The sequence below is a fragment of the Callorhinchus milii genome, unplaced genomic scaffold (genome assembly GCF_018977255.1).
Source record: "Callorhinchus milii isolate IMCB2004 unplaced genomic scaffold, IMCB_Cmil_1.0 Scaffold2, whole genome shotgun sequence".
NCBI classification, from domain to species: domain Eukaryota; kingdom Metazoa; phylum Chordata; class Chondrichthyes; order Chimaeriformes; family Callorhinchidae; genus Callorhinchus; species Callorhinchus milii.
In genome coordinates, this window is record NW_024704743.1 from 59,287,579 (window position 1) to 59,312,663 (window position 25,085).

General features: G+C 43.3%; 1 protein-coding gene across 1 annotated transcript in view; it reads left to right on the plus strand.

Annotated features, from left to right (window-relative positions):
• LOC103185989 (collagen alpha-1(XXVIII) chain) overlaps positions 1 to 10,920 on the plus strand; it is a 91,105-nt gene extending 80,185 nt beyond the window's left edge. Inside the window, exons 28-35 of the mRNA XM_007904771.2 lie at positions 63 to 131; positions 2,125 to 2,205; positions 2,300 to 2,335; positions 4,517 to 4,553; positions 6,346 to 6,900; positions 7,619 to 7,791; positions 8,150 to 8,369; positions 10,750 to 10,920. Coding sequence (XP_007902962.2) covers positions 63 to 131; positions 2,125 to 2,205; positions 2,300 to 2,335; positions 4,517 to 4,553; positions 6,346 to 6,900; positions 7,619 to 7,791; positions 8,150 to 8,369; positions 10,750 to 10,919 — 1,341 coding nt within the window. The 3' untranslated portion in view covers position 10,920. The remainder of the gene's footprint in view (positions 1 to 62; positions 132 to 2,124; positions 2,206 to 2,299; positions 2,336 to 4,516; positions 4,554 to 6,345; positions 6,901 to 7,618; positions 7,792 to 8,149; positions 8,370 to 10,749) is intronic.
• The last annotated feature ends 14,165 nt before the right edge of the window (positions 10,921 to 25,085 follow it).

A 25,085-nucleotide genomic window follows, 5' to 3' on the forward strand; every position in this document is an offset into this window, starting at 1 on the left:
CCACACCCTATGGCTTCATTAAAAGTTATTTGCACAGTGATTCAATTTCAACACTTTTGCAGGGAGATCTGGGTCCTCGAGGTGTGCCAGGACCCAGAGGACCACAAGGGGAAAGTATACAGGGAGAGAAGGTAAGATGGCTGTTTATGGTACCAGTTTGGTATAGGGCGTCAGCTTGGCTCAGTTGGTAACACTCTCACCTTTGGGTCTGAAGTTTGTGAGTTCAAATCCCATATCAAGACTTGAGCTCATAGTTTAAGTGTGGTCCAACTGGCAGGCTGCTGGCCGCAACAGCTCCCACCCCCACCCGTCGGCCCCCTCCACCCCCACTCCATTTCATGTGGCCCAACTACTCCCTCCATAACACAGCTCATGTGGAGTATAAACACTGGCATAGACCAGTTGGGCCAAATGGCCTGTTTCTGTGCTGTATATTCTAATGCATTCTAATGTTATGTTTTTGGAAGTGAAATACAAAAGTATTGCTTATTTGGTAAATGCGCTCTGTGAAAAGACTGTGAGTGTCTCCCAGTGTCTTGGCCAACAATCCTTCAGATAAATTGCTCATTCTCTTCATTGTTGTTAATGACTTGCTGTGTGCAAAGTGGCTCTTGTGTTTGCTTACAAAAATAGCCACTATACTTTACAGTAATTACTTTGAAGTGTTTTGAGATGTTTCAAAGTGATGAGGTGCTATAAAAATGCAACTTCTTTCTTTGCACCTTGTTCCAATATCAGTAGCCTCTGAATTGTAGAGTTTGCCTCTTTACGGATAGTTGGTAGCACTCTTGCCTTTGAGTCAGATGCTTGAGGGTTCAAGCCCCACATCAGAACCTTGAACTCACAGTCAAGGCTGAGACTCCAGAGTGTCCAATGCAGTGCTGGAGGTTGTGCTGCATTGTTTGAGGTGCCATCCTCCAAGTAAAACGTTGAACCAAAGCTCCATCTGCCTGTTCAGGTACACATCACATTGCACTACTAAAAAAGAAAATAAATTTCTCCCAGTGTCCTGCTCAAGAATCCCTCAAACAAAATTGGTCAATCACTTCATGACTGTTTCTGGGACATTGCTGTCACAAATTGGCTGCCACGTTCGCCCACAAATACGCAATTGCTACACTTCACAGCAGTGGTGGACTGACTTCCCAAAAGGGGTCCCCAAAAGGATTTTCAGCTATAATGGGGGCACCAATTCAACATAAAACCTCTGTATGTTTACAAACTTTGTCAGGGCTTAAACCGAAGGGCAGCATTCGGACAGTGATTGGCTATCATAGCTGTCACTCACCAGGGAGGGCAGACCCTGGGTGATCATTGGCTGGTCCAAGCTGTCACTCACCCAGATGTTGGGCTTTGGAGCAGTAAGTATCGGAAGCCAATAACAGAGGTGCTCGGGAGCCAATCACATGTCACGATTTCCCATATAACCAGACTGCCAACTGTTTCACAGAAAGATCACGTGAAGCACTTTGAGACATCTCAATGACATGGTAAGGCACTATAACAAATGCAAAGCTTAAGTTAAGTGTCTAAAATGTATCTTATTAACACAAGGGAGGTGCCAAGATGTATTTTTGTGTTATCGGGCATTATAGAAGGGAGTTTCTCACAGAGAGTGTTCTGGTCAACAGTCCCCCACATAAAATTGGTTTTTTGCTTCTTGGTTGTTTGTGAGACATTACTGTAAGCAAATTAGCTGCTGCATTTGCCTATAAATACACAGTTACTACACTAGAGTAAAAGGTCTCCTCGACCCCATTTTCAGATGGGAGAGCTGAGGTTGGTCTCTTGGCTAGAATTTAAGAAATACAGAAACAAGCAAGCAAGAAAAATATGGAATTGATCATGTCATAAAATCCCATTAATTTAGGCTCACTCAGAGTGTGCATTGTGTTAATCCAAAGATCCTGTCTCATTCACCCTTGTCATTGTATTCATTTCGCTTTGAAGCGCTTTGGGACGTCCTCCCGACGTGAAAAGCGCTATATCAAATGCAAGGATTATTTCATCTACAAAAAAAAGTAGTCACTACACTTTACATTGAAGCCCATGGAGCGGTCCTCCTGACTTGAAAGGCACTAAACCAAATGCAAGTTATTATTGATAATATTCACCTTTATGTAGGGCGATCATGGATATAAAGGTGAACGAGGGAAGATGGGTGACAAAGGAGAACCAGGAATCCCTGGCCAAATTGGTCTTAAAGTAAGCCATTCAATTTTATTGCAAAACACGGTTTATTCTGAGAATACTTAAAGATCTCCTGGAACTTACCTCTTCTGTTATTCAAAAATTCTAGGGATATCCTGGAGAGAAAGGTGAATCTGGTTTAACTGTGAGTATCTATCCAAAGAAAGCAATTGCTTTCATGTACTTTAATTTATTTAATACAGTATATTACTTATTCTGAAATCTCTCTCCTTCCCTCCATATTCCTCTTTCAAATACCATCTAAAAGATTATCTCTTTGATTACGTTTTTGTCCACCTCCCGCCTATTTCCCACCCAGCTCAGGCAGCCCACTATCTCACTGTCTCTCTGTAATGAAACATCTGGATAATTCTTTGTGACCAGTCCATAGGATCAAAATTGCAGTATTGCTAATGCATTCAATTCCTTATGCAAGGAACCAGGCCCAAAGTGCTCAGTGAAGCCTCCACCACAACAACAACACCAAATTACATTTGTAAAGCGCCTTTCACGTCGGTAGGACGTCCCAAGGTACTGGACAGAGTTTTGGACCTGAGCTGGGGGTCGGGATCAGGGATTGTGGAAGGCAGGAGGGCAAGCAGGGAGATCAAAAGCATGGTTGAAGAAGAGGGTCTTGAGATGGGTCTTGAAGGTGGCAAGGGAGGTGGGGAGGCGGAGAGACTACAGGATGGAGGTGCAGAGGGTGGGGGCAGAGTGGCAGAAGTCCTGCCTGCCAATAGTGGGGCGAGCGAGACGGGGGATGTGAAACAGGCCGGAGCCCGCTGAGTGGAGGGAGCCAACAGGATGGTAGAGGGTTAGGCGGTCATAGAGGTAGAGGGGAGCAAGACCATGGAGGGCTTTGAAGGTGAGGACCAGGATGTTGAACTGTATCCTCTGGGTGATGGGAAGCCAGTGGAGTCAGGCGAGGATGATAGGGACATGGAGCCTGGTGCGGGAGAGGATACAGGCTGCAGAATTCTGGATGATCTGCAACCTATGGAGGGAGAAGTTGGGAAGGCCAACAAGCAAGGAGTTTGCAAAGTCGAGCCTCGATGTAATGAAAGCATGTATGTGGGTTTTGACAGCCTGTGGTGTGAGACAGTGGTGGAGCCGGGCGACATTGCAGAGGTGGGGGAAGGCAGAGGATAGTTGAGGGTCAAACAAGACCCAAGATTCCAGACTGGCTTAGCAAGGTGGAGTGTGCAACATGGATGGTGATGCTGTCAGCGCCTGAGGTGAGGAGGCTCTGACGGAAACCAATCTCGTTGACGGTCAACTGAAGAAAATTAGCTCTCATCCAGGACTTGTTGTCAGTCTGTCAGGATGTCAGTTGTCCTGAAATCGAGGGTGGAGGAAGAGAGATAGAGTTGGGGGTCATCGGAAGTTCATTGGAAGTTGACCCCATGTCTGCTGATGATGTCACCAAGAGGCAGCATGTAAAGCAGACTTGGACCCGTCCTCACAAAATTATATGATATTTCAAGACTGAACGATGAATCAGGCTTAAGTCTTTCTTCCTGTCCCAGAGATAAACACCTGGTACACTTTTTTAGTACTTTTTCCTATTGGAAGAATTTAAGGAAATCCACTCTGCAGAGGAATTAGTCGGAACGTTAAGTTAAATGGATTCCCAGGAATTCTTTGATTCAACCGAGAACTACGGTCTTGTGATCTTTAGTGAATACTCGAAGCTTGTGACGAAAGGTACGTGAGCGTTAGCGAGAAGCGGATGTTACACTGCCTGTTTCTCAAACATAACCTTTGACTGTGTCACTTTGAACATAACTTTTTGTTTCACCCAAAATACAGTCAATCCACTTAAAAGTATATTGGAGTTCTGTAGCTCTGTGGTTAGAGCACTCACCTCGGAAACGAGAGACCTGGGTTCGATTCCCAGCAGGGCAAAACCTTAGTCCCAAGTTTGTTTGCTTCACACACCTGATAATACTCCCTCAAGAAAAAAACACAATAATAATTTGGTCACTCAATCCACAACTGTTTGTGGGAAACTGCTGTGCGCAATTGGCTGCCGCGTTGCGCCCACAAATATACAGTTAATTCACTTTACAGTATATTCTGTGAAGCAAATTTAGACATCTAGAAGACGTGAAAAGCACTATATCAAATGCAAGGATTATTATTATTAATATTTTGTGAAGCGCTTTGACCCAGACGTGCGCATTCCAGGTTGGCTGTGCAGTAACTCTGCATGAAAATGGGTCAACCACCCTGCCTGATTAAAGAAACATTTACTGTGTACAAAAGGATGTGACCTAATCTAAAAGTGCATCAATGTAATTTTATATTGTTTATATATTTTCTTCAGCGAGAACATGTCATCATGTTGATCAGAGAAATCTGTGGTAAGTGCAGATGTTTAAATTGTAATCTCAGGATACAACTTATGTCTTCTGATTAACCTTTTTGATTTTATGATACAAAACGTTAAAATCTCTTTAAAAATCATTGCTTGTTGTGGATTTCAATAATTTGTTTCTGGAAACTGAAATGCTTTTGATTTTCTAAAAAAATGTCAGTGTTAAATTTACTGAGAGTCACTCTGCCCCATGCTAAGGCAAGGAGCGAGAATACCCACACTTACTAAGAACATAAGAAATACTGGACGAAGAAAGACCAAGGTGCATCAAGTTCGCCTTCCACCTTCCCGGCAGTTGCATGCACATGTGTCCTGAACTGCCTATGTACGATATCCATTATCTTATTTCCTAAGAGAAAACTATCTAATCTGTGTTTGAAAGAATCAACATTTCCTGCTTCAAGTGTCTCCCAAGGGAGCCTGCTCCACAGGGTCACCATTCGTTCACTGAAATAGAATTAATTCTGAATTTACCCCCTTCAATCGCAGGCCACGTCCTCTGGTTCTACTATTCTGGACATGTTGTAGTAGTCTGTCATGATCTATATTGTTTTGCTCCTTTAGAATCTTAAAGACAGCAATCATATCACCTTTCAATCTTCTCTTTTCCAGCGTGAACATGCCCAATTTACTTAGTCACTCCTCATAGTCCAGTCCTTCCATTCCCTCCATTATTTTGGTTGCTCTCCTCTGTATTTTCTCGATTTCTCCAATATCCTGTTTGTACTGGGGTGACCAGAACTGCACACAGTACTAAGTATCATTTTTGGCCTCTTATTTCAGAGGGCAGCTTTGGTCTTAAGATGGATAACAAATCAGTGGGCATCTTAGCATCAGTGCCTTCTGATTGACTGCTTTCAACAGTGTACGATGGCTCAGCAGCTCTCACAGCGCTGGTACACAAGATCACTCTAGTTCCATCGGTTGATGTGAGGGTCTAATTTGTTACAATCCGTAACCAGGAGTTGCTAAAGAAAATGAGTTGCAAATATCGACCTCTGCTGGTAACTGGATGTGTATTAGTCTGACACAGGAGATCTCAAGTAATCAGAGGTAGATCCTATTGGAGCAAATTTCTCATGTCTCGTTGGTGTGATGGACTTAACAATCACCAGCAAGAGGCGCTATGTTATAAATCCTGGAGTCCTGTAGCTCAGTAGTTAGAGCACTCGCTTTGCAAGCGAGAGACCTGAGTTCAATTCCAGGCAGAGGGCGAAACCGTGGGCAAGTTTCCTTACATGCCTAACATGACATGCCTAATAATAATCCCTCCAAAAAAACAAAAACAATAATAAATTGGTCATTTTCAATCCATGACTGTTTGTGGGACGTTGCTGTGCGCAATTGGCTGCCGCGTTCGCCCACAAATATACAGTCAATTCACTTTACAGTATGTTCTGTGAAGGGCTTTGGGACGTCCAGAAGACGTGAAATGCGCTATATCAAATGCAAGGATTATTATTATTATTAAGTCACTACATATTACATCCCCTAGTCAGCAAAGGAGCCATCAGTAAACATGTTCAGTTATTCAGAATAATGTGGTTTGACATATACTTGAAAATTTCTTGTACTACAATACGTGACAGAAAGAAACATTCTTACAATGTTCATGCACAATCGATTTTAATCAAGGTTTTGCAGAAGAATTTAAACAGAATGCTCCATTTAGTTTTCAGTATTTGTGTGATTTTTCATTACTCTTGTTACATTTCAGCAAGTTTCTTCATATCTTTTACTTATGTTTAAATTGCTGGCATCTCTCGGTCACATTCCAGGGTGTGGCATGAAGTGCAGCCTGCAGCCACTGGAGCTGGTGTTTGTGATTGACAGCTCTGAAAGTGTTGGCCCAGAAAACTTTGAAATTATCAAAGATTTTGTCATCAACCTATTAAACCAAATTACCATCAGCAACGACACCATTCGGATCGGAGTGGTACTTTATAGCGACAAAGCAAAAGAGATCATTAACTTTAAGCACCAAGTCTCTCAGGACCATGTCAAAGACTTGATCAGAAACCTGATATACTTGGGAGAAGGCACTCTCACGGGAACAGCCATGAACATGGCAAATAAGATTTTGATCGACTCCAGACCTGGAGTGCGCAAAGTGGCAGTGGTCATAACCGATGGACAGACTGACAAGAGGGATCCTTTCAGTCTGAATGAGACAGTGAGAGAGACCCATGCGGCCAACATTGAGGTGTATGCGATCGGTATATTGAACAAGAACGATCCATCCTACGAAGAATTTAAGAATGAAATGAACTTGATTGCCTCTGACCCTGATATGGAGCACGTTTACCTGATTGATGACTTTATGACAATTCTAAGTAAGTCTGCACAGAACGTGGTCATAAAAACAAATGAAGCTTAGCAAGTTTTCTCTTTTCATCACAAACTTTACCCAGGAGAAATAAAGTGCCTGTGCATTTCATATAGAATTGCATTTAAAAGCGCTAGAGAGTATGGAGGAAGTAGATTTAAGTATGTCAATAAAGGCTTGTTAACAAGGAGTAAAAGAGTAAGGGGAGAGAGCAGAGAAATAGAATTAGAGTAAATAGCTCTGATGGGGAAGCTAAGATAAGCACCATCACCCAAATGCCATCTGTTTTACTGAAATGGCTATGATTTTACCTTTCGCCCACAAAAAAATGTGCACATCTGTGTGCATTTGTTTTTGACTGATATCTCTCAAACCTGAGTCCATTTCCCAACAGACCACAGATGGATAAATGGACATGGTTTGAGAAGAAATCCTTGTAGTACATTACATGACGTAGAAAAACAAATGCTCCTACAATCTTCATGCACTATTGATTTAATCAGTGTTTACAGAAGAATTTAAACAGGAGATTGCTCAGTTTAATTTTCAGTGTTTAACTAAATAACTCTTTCCCACATCTTTAAAAGTTGCGTTCATTGGGATACAGTTCTTGCAATCTACTCTGTAAGCAGAGTGAGGTGTAATGTCACTATTTGACACAGTTCTAAGGTAATGGTACAGCAGCTTGAGATTGTGATTCTAACTTGTCAATCTGTGACTTTCAGCCCTTCAGTCTAAACTGTCCAGCGAAATCTGTAAAGAGGACGGGAGGATATATAGTTCAGTTCCCAGCTCCATACTGCTCCCTGGTGTGCCTTCACCTTTTCCTGACGATAAATACCAACCAGACAGGGATGTCCATTTCCTCGATACATCAGACCACAAGGAAACAACTGAGGTGAGTAAAGTGAAATGACAGGAAATTTAGCAGCTCGACTTTACTTGATAATGCTTCTCTTCTGGGAGAACCACTTAGCAAGTTTAAAGTGCCACAAAGATTTTTTTGGCAGCATTTGTTAAAATTTAAAGTGTTGGAGGATTTTGTTTTCTTTGTGTTGTGGAATTCCTAAAATTGTTTAATGTCTCATCCAAAGGACAGCACCTCCAACCATAATACACTGCATTAGGATGTTAAAAACAAATTGACATTGTAATGAGGAGACTGTAGGGTTGGTGTGTGATAAGGTAATATCAAATGAGCCAGAGGTCCTTCATCCTAATCTCTCTTTGCGATCATTTTTTTCCCCTTCTTATAGCGAGCTCCTCCAGGGAGACATGGAGAATATGTTGATAGTGAGGTGAGTTTGCTCACCGGGGGTGATGTGTCAGTGGATCACGTCAAACCAGGTGAGCCTCCTTTAAGAAGACCTGAAGCAGAACGTCAACCCGACATCCCGGAAGTGGTAGAGCCCACTCCTACAGTCAGCACTCCACAGACGATATTCCATGAGCCTGTTGATCGTGGAATATCAACAGGTAGTTGATGGACAATTTTTCAAAAGTAGTTAAAATGTAGCTTACATTAAGATGTATCCTGGACATTGTCATACATGACATATAATACAATTTAAGTCAAGCTGTAGATGGCCGCCAAGTGGGTTGGGGGCAGGGTGCGGACAGATGAAAGTGTGGTCAAAGAGGTGCATCTTGAGATGGACCTTGAACATTGGGAGGGATGGAGCGAGTCGGAAGGACTCTGGGATGGAGCTCCAGAGAGCAGGGGCTTGAAGCCTGCCTGGCAAATGTGGGGTGGAGATGTCAGGGTACAAGCACCCTAATGCTTGCTTAGCGAAGAGAGCAGCCGCTAGGGTAGGATTGAAGGAAGTCATAGAGGTTGTGTGGGACAAGACTATGGAGAGATTTGAACATGAAAATGAGGATCTTGAATTTGATCTGCTGAGGGATGGTGAGCCGATGGAGCCTAGCGAGGATGGGAGTGATAGGTTTGAGGGCCTAGTGCTGGAGGACCACATGCTTTCATGTATTGACCCATTTAGACAATGGTGTTTTGCAAAACTGAAGATTATTATTTTATTCTCTGAATATAACAAATCCCCCCCCCCCCCCCCCCCCCCCCCCCCCCCCCCCCCCCCCCCCCCCCCCCCCCCCCCCCCCCCCCCCCCCCCCCCCCCCCCCCCCCCCCCCCCCCCCCCCCCCCCCCCCCCCCCCCCCCCCCCCCCCCCCCCCCCCCCCCCCCCCCCCCCCCCCCCCCCCCCCCCCCCCCCCCCCCCCTGCTCGTCATGACCCACTTGCGCGCCTGATTCTGACTGAAGCTTATAATAATCTTGTTGTTGTAAGCCAACATACAACCATTTAATGATTAAATGTCAGTTTGGCGTGAAGCCATTGGGGTGAAGAGTATGTGTGTGTGGGGTGGGAGGGTTAACATACATTCCCATTCTTGGCAGATTACTTTTTTTAATGTAAAATATAAAACTAAAAGAATGTTCTTGCAGTTGCAGGGGCACCATGTCACTGCTGCAAATGCTGAATGCCTCCTGCATGTCCCTTGTGCCCTCCGTTCCACCATTGGTGGCCATGCTTTCATATAATACGCTCTGAAACTCTGGAACACTCTTCCTCCATTCCTCCGCCTTGCCGCTTCCTTCCCCATCTTCAGATCATGCCTGAAGACTTTCCTCTTCGACCGTGCCTACGGTCACCCTCCCTCTCCTCCAGTTTCAGCATCATGCTCCGCCACTGTCAAGCGCTCTGAGACACTACCTTGTGTGAGGGGCACAATATAAATGCAAGTGGTTGTTGAAGTATCTGTACCCTCACCCTTTGTATCCTGCACTACTGTTATTGACGAGCTGCTTAAACTATCACAGGGGGCCGTGCAAGAAGTAGTCGCTACCAACCATAGGTGGTGAACAAGCAAGTCAACTTTATTAGGTCTAATGCCAACAAAACAGATAAAGAATCTACTTGCAAACAGCACTCGCAGTGTGAAATGTCAACTCCTTTACCTGCCCCTCTCCACACTCAGGATTTCCATTGAGCCTCCTATACTCCTCTTGAAGCCTCCTGGGGCCCATTCCCAGGTTTGAATTTTACAGATTACGAGGGGCTGGGGTATTCCATTAGGAAGGGCTGTGCCAAGTCGCTGGAAGCCACTGTGAGGATTGACCTTCAACCTTCCAATCACCCTCGTGGGGCTGTTCCTCTCCTTTGAACTCTTCACCAGACCTGTATGACCGGGAATGGCCTCAGGTCCTGCTCACTCTCTCTGTAGGCGCTTCTCCTTGCTCGGGTCAGGCCCTCCCCACTTCGTGCTGGTCATTTTATGTAACATTTAGGTCATAGATTTATACAGACTGTTCAGCAGAGCCTAACCAGTCTGTGCCGGTGCTTATACGCCACATGAGTTTCCTTGAACTCCTTACTCTCTCCCATATCCTTCTATTCCCAGGAATTGACAGGAATTCAATAACCAGGAGCTGTGATTTCATATTTCTTCATGAAATAGAGGCTTAAAAATAATTATAAAAGACTAATTTAAAAGTTAAAAGCAAAGATCAAGCTGAATTGCTTGAGTGAGCCCCTCACGAAGCAAAGCCTGACCATTGTTTGGAATTTGAACAGTCTGTGGGAGAAATCATTGTCCGGTAGTCAATTCCACGGCTGTCATTAAGGACACGTTGCAATGGCATGTTTTATCTACAATTTCTGTAGCGTTCCTTATTGTCCCAGATGCCACAGTGAATTTTTTATATTGTTTTCAAACCTCCAGAGGAGATCTACAAGGGGGAAAACAAAATGGGGAATGGATGGAATTTTAGGAGACCTATATTATGTAAAGAGATGTGATGTGTGTGTCTGTATGTACTGACCACGCTCTGATGTTGGGTTCCAGATGTAGGATGTGCTGAGCCGCTAAATCAAGGACCCTGCAGGAATTATGTAATTAAATGGTACTACGACAGGATGGCCGAGGCCTGTGTCCAGTTCTGGTACGGTGGCTGTGAGGGAAACAGAAACCGCTTTGATAACCAACAAGAATGCACTCTGAAATGCTTTCTGTGAATAGGTGAGCTACAGTTAGAATGACATCAAATGTTTCCTCTTTCATGTACTGACAATGTCTGGGGATAGACAGCAGCAAGGCTCTCCCAATTGGTTCACATACAAATAGATTTTCAGCACAGAAAACATTCCCTTACCCTGCACGCATCATAACCTTTGATATCACTAATCGTCACGTGTTAATATAATTCCCTTTCAAAGGTTCAGCTTCTATAGCTACTTACGGTAAAACAATACATGGGGTAAGCTTTTCAGCACTCTCAACTCTAGGTCTGAAGGTTGTGAGTTCAGGGACCAGATTGGGGTTTGCACTCATAGACCAAATAGTGTGACATTCCAGTGGAATGCTGGGATGGACTGCTGTATTTTTAGGTGTTCCTTTTTGGATGAGACATTTAACAAATATCCTGCCTGCCCTGATGTTGCATTAAATTATCCTGTGGCACAATTCGAGTAGAGAACGGAGTTTCTCCTGTGGTCCTGGCCCCATAAATCCTTGAGACTCATTGATCATTCAACATAGAGCTCATTATAGGATCTTACTAGCACAAATGGCTGCCGTGTTTGCCCACAAAGATAGTCACTGCTCTTGACAAGTCATTACTTGTGAAGTACTTTTTGAATGTGTTGAAGTTCTATAAAATGCAAACCTATCATTATAATTATGATGGTATTTAAAATTCCGGTATTGCTAAACTCAGTCCATTCCTTTACAACAACAAGATTTCATTTATAGTCCGCCTTTCACGTCGGGAGGACGTCCCAAAGCGCTGGACAGTTGGGTCAGGCCCCGAGCAGGGGGGAAATGGTCAGGGTGAGGGGAGGGAAGGGAGGGAGCGAGGAGGGGGAAGAGAGTCGAGAGGGGAGGTGAAGGCTCGGTCAAAGAGAAAGGTCTTGAGACCGGTCTTTAAGGAGAAAAGGGAGGAGGCAGCGAAGGCACCGGGGGATAGAGTTCCAGAGCCTAGGGGCTGAGAGGCTGAAGGCCCGGCCACCGATGGTAGGGCGGTTGGGGCGGGGGATGTGGAGCAGACCGGAGCCAGAGGAACGGAGGGTACGGGCGGGTAGGTAGGGGGATAGTAGGTCGGAGAGGTAGGAGGGAGCAAGGCCGTGAATGGCCTTGTAGGTGAGGATGAGGATCTTGAATTCGATCCTCTGGGGGATGGGGAGCCAGTGGAGGCGAGCGAGGGTGGGAATGATGTGGTCGCGAAGCCTGGTGCGGGACAGTACACGAGCTGTAGAGTTCTGAATGACCTGCAGCTTGTGGAGGGAGGTGCTGGGAAGGCCGGCGAGGAGAGGGTTCCCATAGTGCAGCCTTGAGGTGATAAAAGCGTGGACCAGTGTTTCAGCAGCGTGAGGGGTGAGGTAGTGCCGTAGTCTGGCGATGTTTCGGAGGTGATGGAAGGCGATGCCAGTTGTGGCGCGGATATGAGGAAGAAAGGACAGCTCAGGGTCGAACAGAACACCGAGGTTCCTGACTGGCTTTGAGAGGTGGAGAGTGCAGCCTTGGATGCTGATGGTGTCAGCGCCTGAGGTGCGGAGGCGCTGACGTGAGCCAATCAGGAGGGCCTCAGTTTTGCGCACGTTGAGCTGAAGAAAGTTGTCTCTCGTCCAGGACTCGATGTCGGACAGGCAGCTGTCAGGACATCGGTGGTCATGGAGTTGAGGGTAGAGGAGGAAAGGTAGAGTTGGGTGTCATCCGCATACATGTGGAAGTTAACCCCATGTCTGCGGATGATGTCATCAAGGGGGAGCATATAGAGGGTGAAGTGGAGGGGACCGAGGACAGAGCCCTGAGGGACACCGCAAGAGACAGTGCGGGGGCTTGAGGAGAAGCCGTTTGTGGAAACAAAATGAAGACGGTGGGAGAGGTAGGACCTAAACCACTTAAGGACTGGGCCTTGAAGGTTGAGGTAGGAGGACAAGCAATGGAGGAGGATAGCGTGGTCGACCGTATCGAATGCTGCCGATAGGTCGAGGAGGCAGAGGGAGCCCTGGTCGCAGATGGTCAGGATGTCATTGGTGACCTTGACCAGGGCGGTTTCTGTGCTATGGGCAGCACGGAAACCCAACTGAAGGTGTTCGAATAATGCATGGGTGGAGAGGAAAGAGCGCAGCTGGGAGGCGACAACTCTTTCAAGGACCTTGGACAGGAAGGGGAGGTTGGAGATGGGCTGGTAGCTTGATAGCTGTGACACATCAAGGGAGGGTTTTTTCAAAGTGGGAGTGATGGTGGCAGTTTTTAGGGGAATGGGAACATTTACTTGAAGAACACAATTAAAATGTGTTTTTGAATTACCTATCCCCACTCTGAATACTTCTAGTCACCCAAATCTAACTGAAATTGTTCAAACCCGCCTTTTTGGATTCACAAGATTTGTTGGATGAGGAAGGCCCTTCAGACCATCTGATGTCACCTTTGCAGAACACCCACCCTAGCGTCCTCCCATCTCAGTACCAAAGCTGCTTTTTAAATGAATCTCGTCTCCTGGCCTCAGTGATCCTTCTGGGCAACCTGTTCCAGTCGTTAATTACTCTCTGAGTAAAGAAACACTTCCTGGTGTCTGTTCACATCTAATGAGGCTGCTGTTTTCAAAGCAGGAATGTGCAGGTGTCTCTTTAGGTAAATTGCATTGAAATGTCGCAATCCCAAATCCCAAATTTTTAACCGATGTTAAAACCATTGATATGGCCAGTGCCACCTTTATATTACCCTGCCCAAGCCACTGCTTTGTTTTAGGCCTCACTGTAAGGATTACTGCCTAAGCCCTTCAATGCTATTTTATACAAGAAGAATTGCTGGCGTGAATCGATCATGAAACAATCATTCCTGTAAATTCTTGTATTTTATAATGATCCTTAACAATCCTTGCATTTGATATAGCCCCTTATCATGTTCGTCGGGACACCTCAAAACACTTATGGGATTCACTGTATAGGGCAGTGACTGTGTATTTTGTGGGAGAATTATTATACTCAAATGATATTTATTTTCCTGTTTGGTTGCATTGCAGAAATGAACAGGAGCACATAAACCAATTGAATAATGTGTACATGGGTATCTCTGTCGCCTGGAGGAAAGTCAGTATTATGCAGTATTGAGAGACGTTCCCCGACTATGGTTTAGAGTTTGACATCTTTGCACTCCACAAACTCGAAAAGAATGGTGCTCTCAGGAAATATTAACAATCCAAAGGAAATTTTTTAAAATGAGTGAAGATCGAACAAACCACAGTGAGTGGTGATCATTTAGGTCAGCCTGTCTGACCTGCGTTTACCATCACTGAATTTGTCAAACTGATGACTTTCTCAACAGTATGCGATGACAGTCATGCAATAAGCTGTAGCCATATTTTATCCCTTCTCTCTTGAGCAAAGAACAGCCACAAATCTCTCACTTTTTCAGGCTTGAAACAATTATCCGAAAACGATAATTTGGAAAACAGATTTCAATAATAATAATCCTTGCATTTGATATTGACAGGGATTATTATCATTAAAATTTCAGTCTTAAGTTGAGGTAAATTAAGAATGAATGTAAAACAAATTTTCCACTATTGTAAATTTTATAATGAAAGTCTTAAACTGAAGAACATGACAAATTTAAATTCACCAGGAGTGTCTTGAACAGTCAATGTAAACCCCTCTAGTATTAGGTAAACTGTGAACCTACACATTTCACGGAGGATTATCACAGCTTTAGAGTCCCTGCACCTTGTTCCCTTCCTCCCCCACATTAAACCCCACCTTTAGACCTTTCTTTTCAACTGTCCCTACTCACCCCCCCCCCACCCCCCCAACCTTCCTTAGCTCCATCCACCCTGAACTCGGGCTTCCAGTCACAGCTCCCAGTGAAGTGCTTGAAGACCGCCAACTGACATGAAAGGAGCTATCTCAATGTATAATTGTTGCCTGAAGTAGTCAAAATTAATCAACAACAATGCGTCTCAATACCACATTACACCTCTTAGGGTCTAACAGCTGAGAAATTCATGTTAGAAAATGATGTTTCAATTTCAATGCCAACACTGCAATAACAGAATCTAAAAAGCTGTAATATCAAAACATATCGTACAAACCAATAGATCTGTTTGCCAGGAGAGATCTCAGAAAGCCAAATTCTGCACTCACTGTTGTTTCCGTCGAATCCATGGTTTAAGCACTGAATGAAAACCCAAGAATTAATGGTGCTACTTACTTTCAGAAATTCAATCTGTTTAAAATTGTTACTATAAATTGCAGGCTATTTTTATATCAGGTTGTTTCCTTCTAAAATCCTGAATGATCGTGAAAGAATCATCCAAATTCTTCAGAATCAAGCATTAGTGTTTGTAGTCAATTGCTAATGACTTTTAAAGTCTGTATGGTTTTGCAGTTCAGAAATATGTGCTTTGTCATCATTTAACATTTATTTTAGTGAGAGACTCCACAATTTTGTAGAATATTGCATGCCAATATTAGACTTAATTCACAGGAATATCCTAGCACTTAAAATTTTAACACTGTTCCAATGTCCATAAATATTGCATGCTACAATTATTATAGTTTAATGCTTCACTGCCATTGAAATTATTTATCCAAGAAATTTAGTTTGTAACAAGCTTTTTTACTGGCAATAGATTCCTTGCTGGCAATCCAAATGCAATGTTATTTCATACTCCCTCCTGGGTCAATAAAGCTTTCTAAATAAATTGTCAGTCTTGCTTCAGTTGCTTGTTTTTAACCAACTCCCTAAAGTTAAGAGCAGTTTTAATGAGTTGTTACTGCCACAAGGGGGAGTTTTCCAGCTGCCTGAACACAGGCAGTCAGGAAAGCCCATTCTGTAATTCACTTCAGTGACATTTTGAAAGCTCAGTCTGTAAATTCAGTCTGCAGCAAATACCTGCTCAACGTTAACTTCCTCAATGTAGTTTTCACATGGTTACCTTACTATTTGAAACTAATTTAAAATATCGTATTAGTAACAGTGATTTAATCCTACCACCGTAAATCTAATTTGGTTTCCAAACAAGGAAAACTTCTCTAAACCTCCTCTGAAAACTGATCAATCTATTATAATATCCTGCTCATCTGTGTACCTATCACAGAAAGCTGCCCTGAAAATCTATTTAAGGCATTGTAGGAAATCTGTCTTCACAATTCCTGCACCCACCACATCAGTTAAGACCAGAGACCAGACAGATTTTGTGCAATTTTTTACCAATGCTAATATGTAAATCTGCTAGGCTCACTGTCGACTGCAAAGGTAAGGGTTTATCTTCATTCTCTCAAACTTGCCCTTTCTGGACATTAGAACCTTCAGTAGTTAATAAATGTCTTAAAACTCAGGTTTAGGAATGAATACAAAGATTATGATGTCTTTATTTTAAATCATCATCATGTACACAATAGAATTTGTCAGGCATTATCCATTGTATTGTTGCCTCTGGATACACACTTTTGGATACCAAAGACTGATACAGTAAAGAACCACTGAACTAGCAAAAATAAACATTTCTTGCAAAACATATAAGATGGGAGGTACAGCATTACAGGCTGTTAATGTACTGTGATCTAATCCTTTTAAAAGTATTAACACGCAAAATATGTTTGTCTAATGTATATTTAACAATCTGTAATATACACTGGATATATGTCACATTAGCTGGTATCATTCTGGATTACTAGGTTGTGTGTGCTATGGTTCTGTATAGTGCCAAATGGAGATTGCGGGCATCATTTTACATGGCATCGAAGGTATTCAGTAATACATGTGGTGCTGTAATGTTTTGCGATTGTTAAGGTTGTTAATACTCTACCTCCCAGTACAACGGTTAAATGTCATTATTATAAATATATAATTCAAATATGTTTTATAGTATATGCGATTTACTTATGGATATCTGTAAACTGAGATTCATCTGGTTCTCTAGAATAAATAGCGCTTGAATAGAATATTTGTTTTTTTAAATCATTGGTGAACATTTAATAAGAAGGCAATGGAGGGATAGGGGCGAGAGGAACAAGAGGGATGGAGGCTTGTGTGAAGTATAAACACCAACACAAACATGTTAGGCCTGTTTCTGTGTTGTAACCCCTCAAGCTGCTGAAAGCCTCACCCATGCATTCGTCATATCAAGGCTCGATTACGGGAACTCCCTCCTCATCGGCCTTCCCAACTCTTCCCTTCAGTTGCAGATCATCCAAAATTCTGCAGCTCATGTACTCTCATGCACCAGGCTCCGTGACCCCATCACACCCACCCTCGCCCGACTCCACTGGCTCCCCATCCCCCAGAGGATCGAGTTCAAGATCCTCGTCCTCACCTTTAAGGCCATCCATGGCTTTGCCCTCTCCTACCTCTCTGACCTGCTGACTCCCTACCAATCTGCCCGCTCCCTCCGTTCATCAGGCTCCGGTCTGCTCCATGTCTCCCGCCCGACCCACCCTACCACGGTGGCCGAGCTTTCAGCCTCCCTGCCCCCACACTCTGGAACTCCATCCCACGGTCCTTTCACCTCGCTTCCTCCCTTGCCTCCTTCAAGGCCGGTCTCAAGACCCTTCTCTTTGACCGTGCCTCTGGTCTACCCCCATCTGCCTTCCCTCACCCCTACACCACCTCCCCCATGCTTGGGCCCCGACAGCTGACTGTTCAGCGCTTTGAGACGTCCTCCTGACGTGAAAGCCGCTCTATAAATGTAATTTTGTTGTTTGCTGTTGTAATGTTCTATGTAATCCTAGGTTTGTCCCATGAATGTGACCTAATAATTACACGTATGCCCCCAGACAATACAGTACACATTACATCCACACGTAGAACATTAAAACATGGTGTTACCTGTGTCTATTTATGTCTTTACATATTTACATGCATCTCAGTGTAGAAGAACCTGTTCTCAGTATTTCCTGGGTGAAATCGTAGGCAAATTTCCTTACACCACATGCCTCTGTTTGCCTAGCAGTACAATACAAAATTTCATTTTTATAGAGCCTTTCATGTCGGTAGGACAGTCAGGGATTTTGACCCACGTGTGGGATTAGGATAAGGGAGGGTGGAGGACAGGGAGGCTAGGAGGGTAGCTAAAGGCATGGTTGAAGAGGAGGGTCTTGAGACGTACCTTGAAGGAGGCAAGGGAGGGAGCGAGCCAAAGGGAACCCAAAGTAGGAACCCAGTGTTTATTGGATTGCTTTCCAGGGGCAATAATCCCTCAAAAAAAATGCGGTCACTTAATCCACGATTGTTTGTAGGGCATTGCTGTGCACAATGGGCTGCTGCGTTTCAGCCACAAAATACACAATCAATCCACTTTATTCTGTGAAGTGCTTTGAGATGTCCCAATGACATGCAAAGGATCCATATCAAATACAAGAATTATTATTATTATTTTTGCCTGCATCATTTCAGCCAAGCACGAGGTGTGAACTGACATGAATCACTCTTTCTCCCTCCCATTCTGTTTGAAAAAAAATTCTGACTACCTGTCATAGAAATTTACAGCACAGAAGAAGGCCTTTTACCCCATCCTGTCAAGTGTCAAATCAGCCTGGCTCATTGGGAACCTCTGAGTCAGAAGGCTGTGGGTTCAAGCCCCATATCGAGAATTGGAACTCATAACTATGTTGACACTCCTATGCAGTGCTGGGTGAGACAGTAAATCTAGGTCCTGTCTTCCTGTTCAGGTGGACATTAAAGATCCCATGACACTATTCCAAAAGAGAGGGGAGTTTCTCCTGGTGTTGTGGCCAACAGAGCCCCACATAAAATTGGTCACTCATTTCATAGCTATTTGTGAGACGTTGCTATACGTACATAAATTGGCTGCCACATTTGCCCACAAAATGCACAATCAATCCACTTGCAGTCTATTCTGTGAAGCTCTTTGAGATGCTCTTCTGCTTTAAAGGCCCTTTAGAAATGTATGGATTATTATGACTCCAGCAGGTAATTACAATGTGGTAGGAATTACTGAAATATAGCTAAACCAGGATGATGGAAGTGAATATAATTTACAAGGATACAGGCTATTCAAGGAAGATTGGATTAGTGGGGAAGGTGGTGCTGTTTCCATTTATGTAAGGGATACTTAGGGTAGTTGAGTCAACATTGCAGGATCAATCATGATAACTAACAAATTCCCTGTAACAGACAAACTGTGCTCCAGGTTACTTAGGGAGAAAAGACAGAGATTTGTGCAGCACTGACAGACATCAAGATAGAGTCAATCAGGAACAGGAAGGTTCCAACAGACTGGAAGCAAGCAAATGTTATTCCAGTATTCAAGAAGGGTGACAAAACTAAGCCTATAGATATAATAAATAGCCTGACCTCAATAATAGGAAAGTTATGGAGTTCATTGGAGTGCATGTGCCTAAATGCACGGAGTTTAGCAAACAAGATTGGTGCGCTGCAGGCTCACGTGGTCTTAGGGGGATACAATGTAGTAGCAGTAACAGAGACTTGGCTCAAGCAGGACAGGAATGGGAGCTGAATATTCCTGGCTACAATGTATTCAGGAGGGATAGGGAAGGAAAAAAAAGGAGGGGGTGTGGCAATGTTAATCAAGGATATGGTTATAGCTGTGGAAAGGGGTTGAGGTGCTGGAGGGCCCCAAAACGGAATCTATCTGGTTAGAGTTAAGGAACAAAAAAGGAGCTGTTACGCTGGTATGGGTATACTATAGACCACCAAATACTGGGAAGGAAATAGATGAGCAGATCTGCAAGCAGATCTCAGACAGATGCAAGGCCAATAGAGTCATGATAATGGGGGACTTTAATTATCCCATACATAGACTGGCAAAACAACAGCGCAAAGGGCAAGGAGGGGGAAATATTCTGAAAATGCATACAGGACAACTTTCTTGATCAGTATGTTTCCAGCCCAACAAGGAAGGAAGCAGTGCTCAATCTAGTTTTGGGGAATGAAGTAGAGCAAGTGGAGCAGGTTTCAGTGGGAGAGCATCTGGGCAATAGTGATCATAACATCATTAGATTCAGAGTGCATATGGAAAGAGACAAGGAACCACTAAGGTAAAGATATTCAACTGGAAGAAAGCAAATTTCAGTGAGTTAAAAAGGAAGCTAGCCAAGTGGACTGGAAAGAAAGATTGGCAGGTAAAACAACTAAAGAGCAGTGGGAAGTCCTCAAGGATGAGATAGCTCAGGGACAGAATAGATACATTCCCACAAAAAGGAAAAGTAGGGCTTCCAAACCTCCCTGGATGACAAAGGTAATTGTATCTAGAATGAAGCAGAAAAAGGTGGCGTATGACAAATGTCAAACCCAAGATACAGAAGACAACCAAATAGAATATAGGAAATGCAAAAGAGGTTTGAAAAAGGAAATAAGAGGGGCTAAAAGATTATATGAAAAAAGGTTAGCGGGTAACATTAAAGGGAATTCTAAAATATTTTGTAAATATATCAAGAAAAAAAGGCTAATCAAAGGTAGGGTGGGGCCAATTAAGGACCAAGGGGGAAATCTTATTGTGGAGGCAGAGGGCATGGCTGATGTGCTGAATGAGTACTTTGCATCTGTCTTCACAAAAGAAGTGGATGCACCAAATAAATGGATAGAATAAGTATAAACAGAGAGGAAGTACTGAAAAGGTTGACTGCACTGAAGGTAGATAAGTCGCCCGGTCCGGACGGGATGCAACCAAGGTTACTATGGGAGGCAAGGGTATAAATAGCGGAGGCTTTGGCTACAATTTTTCAATCTTCGTTGGACACAGGAGTGGTGCCAGAGGACTGGAGAGTGGCCAATGTGACTCCCCTGTACAAAAAGGGACAGAAGGATAAACCTGGGAACTACAGGCCAGTCAGCCTAACATCAGTAGTGGGGAAACTCCTGGAGACTATAATCCGGGACAGAATAAATCTTCACTTAGAAGAATATGGGTTAATTAGGGACAGCCAACATGGATTTGTTAAAGGCAAATCTTGTCTAACAAATCTAATAGAATTTTTCGATGAGGTAACGGAGAGGGTGGATAAAGGTAGTGCAGTTGATGTAGTTTATATGGACTTTCAAAAGGCATTTGACAAAGTGCCACATGAAAGTCTTGTAAGAAAGATAGAAGCCCATGGTATAAAAGGGACAGTGGCAGCATGGATCCAGAACGGGCTGGGAGACAGAAAGCAGAGAGTTGTGGTGAACGGCTGTTACAGGGATCGGTACTAGGACCACTGCTCTTCTTAATATACATAAATGAACTGGACTTGGGTATAGCAAGTACCATTTCCAAGTTTGCGGATGACACAAAGTTAGGTTGGGTAGTAAACAGTGAGAAGGATAGGAACCAACTGCAGGAAGACATAGACAGAATGGTAAAATGGGCAGACACATGGCAGATGAGTTTCAATGTGGAGAAATGCGAGGTAATGCATTTTGGTAGAAAGAATGAGGGGAGGCAATACAGGCTGGTAATACAATCTTAAGAGGGGTAAAAGAACAGAGAGACCTAGGGGTGCAGGTAAATGAATCCTTGAAGGTGGCAGGACAGGTAGATAAAGCTGAAAAAGAGCATATGGGATACTAGGCTTTATAAATAGGGGCATAGAGTACAAGAGTCAGGAGGTTATGATTAACCCATATAAAACACTGGTTAGGCCTCAGTTAGAATACTGCACCCAGTTCTGGGCACCACACTATAGGAAGGATGTTAAGGCCTTGGAAAGGGTGGAGAGGAGATTTACGAGGATGGTACCAAGAATGAGGGACCTTGATTATGAGGAAAGGCTAGAGAGGCCGGGATTATTCTCATTGGAGCAGAGAAGGTTACGAGGAGAACTAATAGAGGTCTTCAAAATCATGAGGGGATTTAATAGTTTAGAAAGGGAAAGACTGTTTCCACTGGTGGGTGTGTCGGTGACTCGAGGTCACAGATTCAAAATAGTCTCTAAAAGAAGCAGAGGGGAGGTGAGAAGAGATTTTTTCACGCAGTGAGTTGTTCGAATCTGGAACACATTGCCTGAAAGGGTGGTCGAGGCCGATTCAATAACTACTTTTAAAAACGCGGTGGACAGGTATTTGAGGAGGACGGGTTTGCAGGGTTATGGGGAAAGGGCTGGGGAGTGGGATTGACATTAATTGCTCTATTCAAAGAGCCGGCACAAACTCGATGGGCTGAATGGCCTCTTTTTGTGCTGTACGATTGTATGATTCTACGATTCTATGGTCAGAGAGGAAATGGAAGATTACCTATATAAGAATAATCTAATAATTGACACAAGTTTAGAATGGGTAGGTCTTGTATCTCATAGACTTTTTTGAGAAGGTGACAGCTCAAATTGACTGTGGGTAGACATGTAATGCAGTATATCTAGACTTCAAAAAAGTGTTTGAGAAAGTACCACATAAAAGACTCCTTCACAAACGGGCCACTGGGTCATAAGCGTAAGGTATGGACTTGGATTCAGAATTGGCTGAAGGGAAGGAAGCAGAGGGTCTTTGTTTGGGGGTTAGGTCACAATAGGGAAAAGTTCCTCAAGGGTCTGTACTAGGACACCTCCTGTTCCTTGTAAATATTAATGACTTGGATTCGTAGATCCAGTGTAAAATGGTGAAAATTGCAGATGACTATTTGTGGGGAACTATGGAATCAGAGCATAGGCAGCAAAGGTCCTACAAGGAGAGTTTGATAGGATATGCACATGGACCAATAACTGGCAATTTAAATTCAATACTGATAAATATAAGGGATTAGATATAGGATCCAAGAATAAAAAATACAAGTACGTCATGAATGGGATTGAACTTTCCAGGAAGCTGAAAGAGATCTAGGAGTGTTAGTTGACTCATCGCTCACTATGTCAAAATAACGTAAGGCAGCAATAAACAAGTTAAACAGGATGTTGGGTTATATTGCTAAATCAGCTGAGTTTAAATGCCCAGACGTCATTCACATGTTAGACAGTGATCTGATCAGACCGCACCTTGAATGCTGCATACAGTTCTGGTCACCGCAACATAAGATCCTAGAGGCAGTGCAGAGGAGAGTAACAATTGGTAGAGGACTGAGCTATGAGCAACGACTAAGCAAGCTAGGGCTCTTGAGAGAAGATGACTTTTATAGAGGTGTACAACATTTTAAATGGAATTAAAATACTAAACCCAGATCAATATTTTAGTATGCATCCTGCCCGTAGAAATAGAAGATATAGGTTTAGAATTCTAAAGGGCAATTTCAAAACAGATACCAGGAAGTTTTTCTTTACGCGGAGGGTAATCAATGACTGGAACAGTTGCCAGGAAAAAAAAATGCTTGATGCGGTGACGGGGGGGGACAGTAGGGTGGGTGTTCTGGAGGTATGAGATCAAAGCGGCTTCTTCATCCAGATCTTGTGATGAAGAAAGTTGGTTCCTTGTCCTTAATTTCAGAGAGCTTTTGTGCAGTTCAGTATTTAACTGATAATACGTGGTTTAACATCTCAATTCAAAAATGCAATAGCACCACTTGCAATCTTTGCCCACTCTTCTCCCCTGCTTGCCCCCAAACCTCAGCTAACTCAGACTTGATGCATGCCCGAGCCATCATCAGTGGCCAAACCTTCACACCCCCAGCCTCTGGAATTTCTTTCCTCTACAACTCCGTCTTATCTCCTCTCTTTTTTCGAGTCAAAAAATCCTTCTTTTTCTACGAACAAGCCTATGGGCACTTTTCCCTCCCCCTACTCTCCCTTGCTCGGTGACCAAACCTATCCCTGCAAAGTGCTTTGAGAAATTACCCTACCTGAATGGCGCTAATATAAACAAAATTGTTGCATCAATTTGTCGCTACCATAGTAAGTGCTGCATTGGATTTCCAATGGTAGATTGTGAACCCAGGTCAGAACATAGATCTCAAATACCTTCTTTTCAAGCCCAAGAGGAGCAAGTGCCAGTATTCAAGCAAAGCAAACTCTAATTAACTAAACAAAATGACCATTTTTATATCGCAATTTGTTCGTTACAGAAGTCATAGCAATTTTATAGAGCAATTGCCAGTCTCACTCATTCATAGTGGAGTCCTGTAGCTCAGTGGTTAGAGCACTCGCTTTGCAAGTGAGAGACCTGAGTTCAATTCCAGGCAGAGGGCGAAACCTTGGGCAAGTTTCCTTACTCCACACAGAGCCTAATAATAATCCCTCCAAAACAAAAACAATAATAAATTGGTCATTTTTAATCTATGACTGCTTGTGGGACATTGCTGTGCGCAATTGGCTGCCGCGTTCGCCCAAAAATATACAGTCAATTCACTTTACAGTGTGTTTTGTGAAGCGCTTTGGGACGTCCTCCCGACGTGAAAAGCGCTATATCAAATGCAAGGATTATTATTATAATATGGGTAAAACTGGCTTCATTAGCAACTGCAGATCACCGACCACAGATTTACTGGCTGCAATGTGTGGTGACAGCAAAGTTCATTAATATGGTAAAAACCAACCATCAAATTAAAGGGTTGAAATTAAATCAATAAATTGACAGTTTACTATCTACTGAGAAGTTAGTTTCTCCTGGTGTCCTAGCCAACAATCTCCCAATTAAAATTAACCATAGATCATTGGTCATTGACTTCATAGCTGTTCGTGGGATATTGCTGTTTGCAAATTGCCTGCTGCATTCACCTATACAAATACAGTCATAGTACTTTACAATGAAGCAATGTGAATCTCTTCGAAATGTCCTTCTGATATGAAATGGCACAATATGAAATGCAAGGGTTACTTTTTAACTTGACATTGTGCTAACTCTGTCCCCCCCCACCCCCCCCCCCCACTTCACAGCCAGATTGTTTTGTATTTCTAACTTTGCGACATAGAAGATACCTTCTTCTATCGCATTACTGAGACATCTCAAAGTGCTTCACAGAATGTACTGTAAAGTGAATTGACTGTATACATTGTGGGCAAAATGCAGCAGCCAATTGCGCACAGTAGTGTCCCACAAACAGTCATGTATTGAATGATCAAAAAAAAATCAAATGCTACATTTGCTCAAGACTTTCTGCTTACATTGACTCTCACTATATTTGCAAAAAATCACTTTGAGTGAATTGTATGCACATGTTTCTAATCCACATTGACCTTCTATAACTGTGTAATATGTTTCAGTGTCACAATGTACCTAACCATAAAAAATAAGACTGATACATTTCATGTAACAATATTTCAGTTTATTCAAACCAAAATAAAAATGCTGAAAGGTTC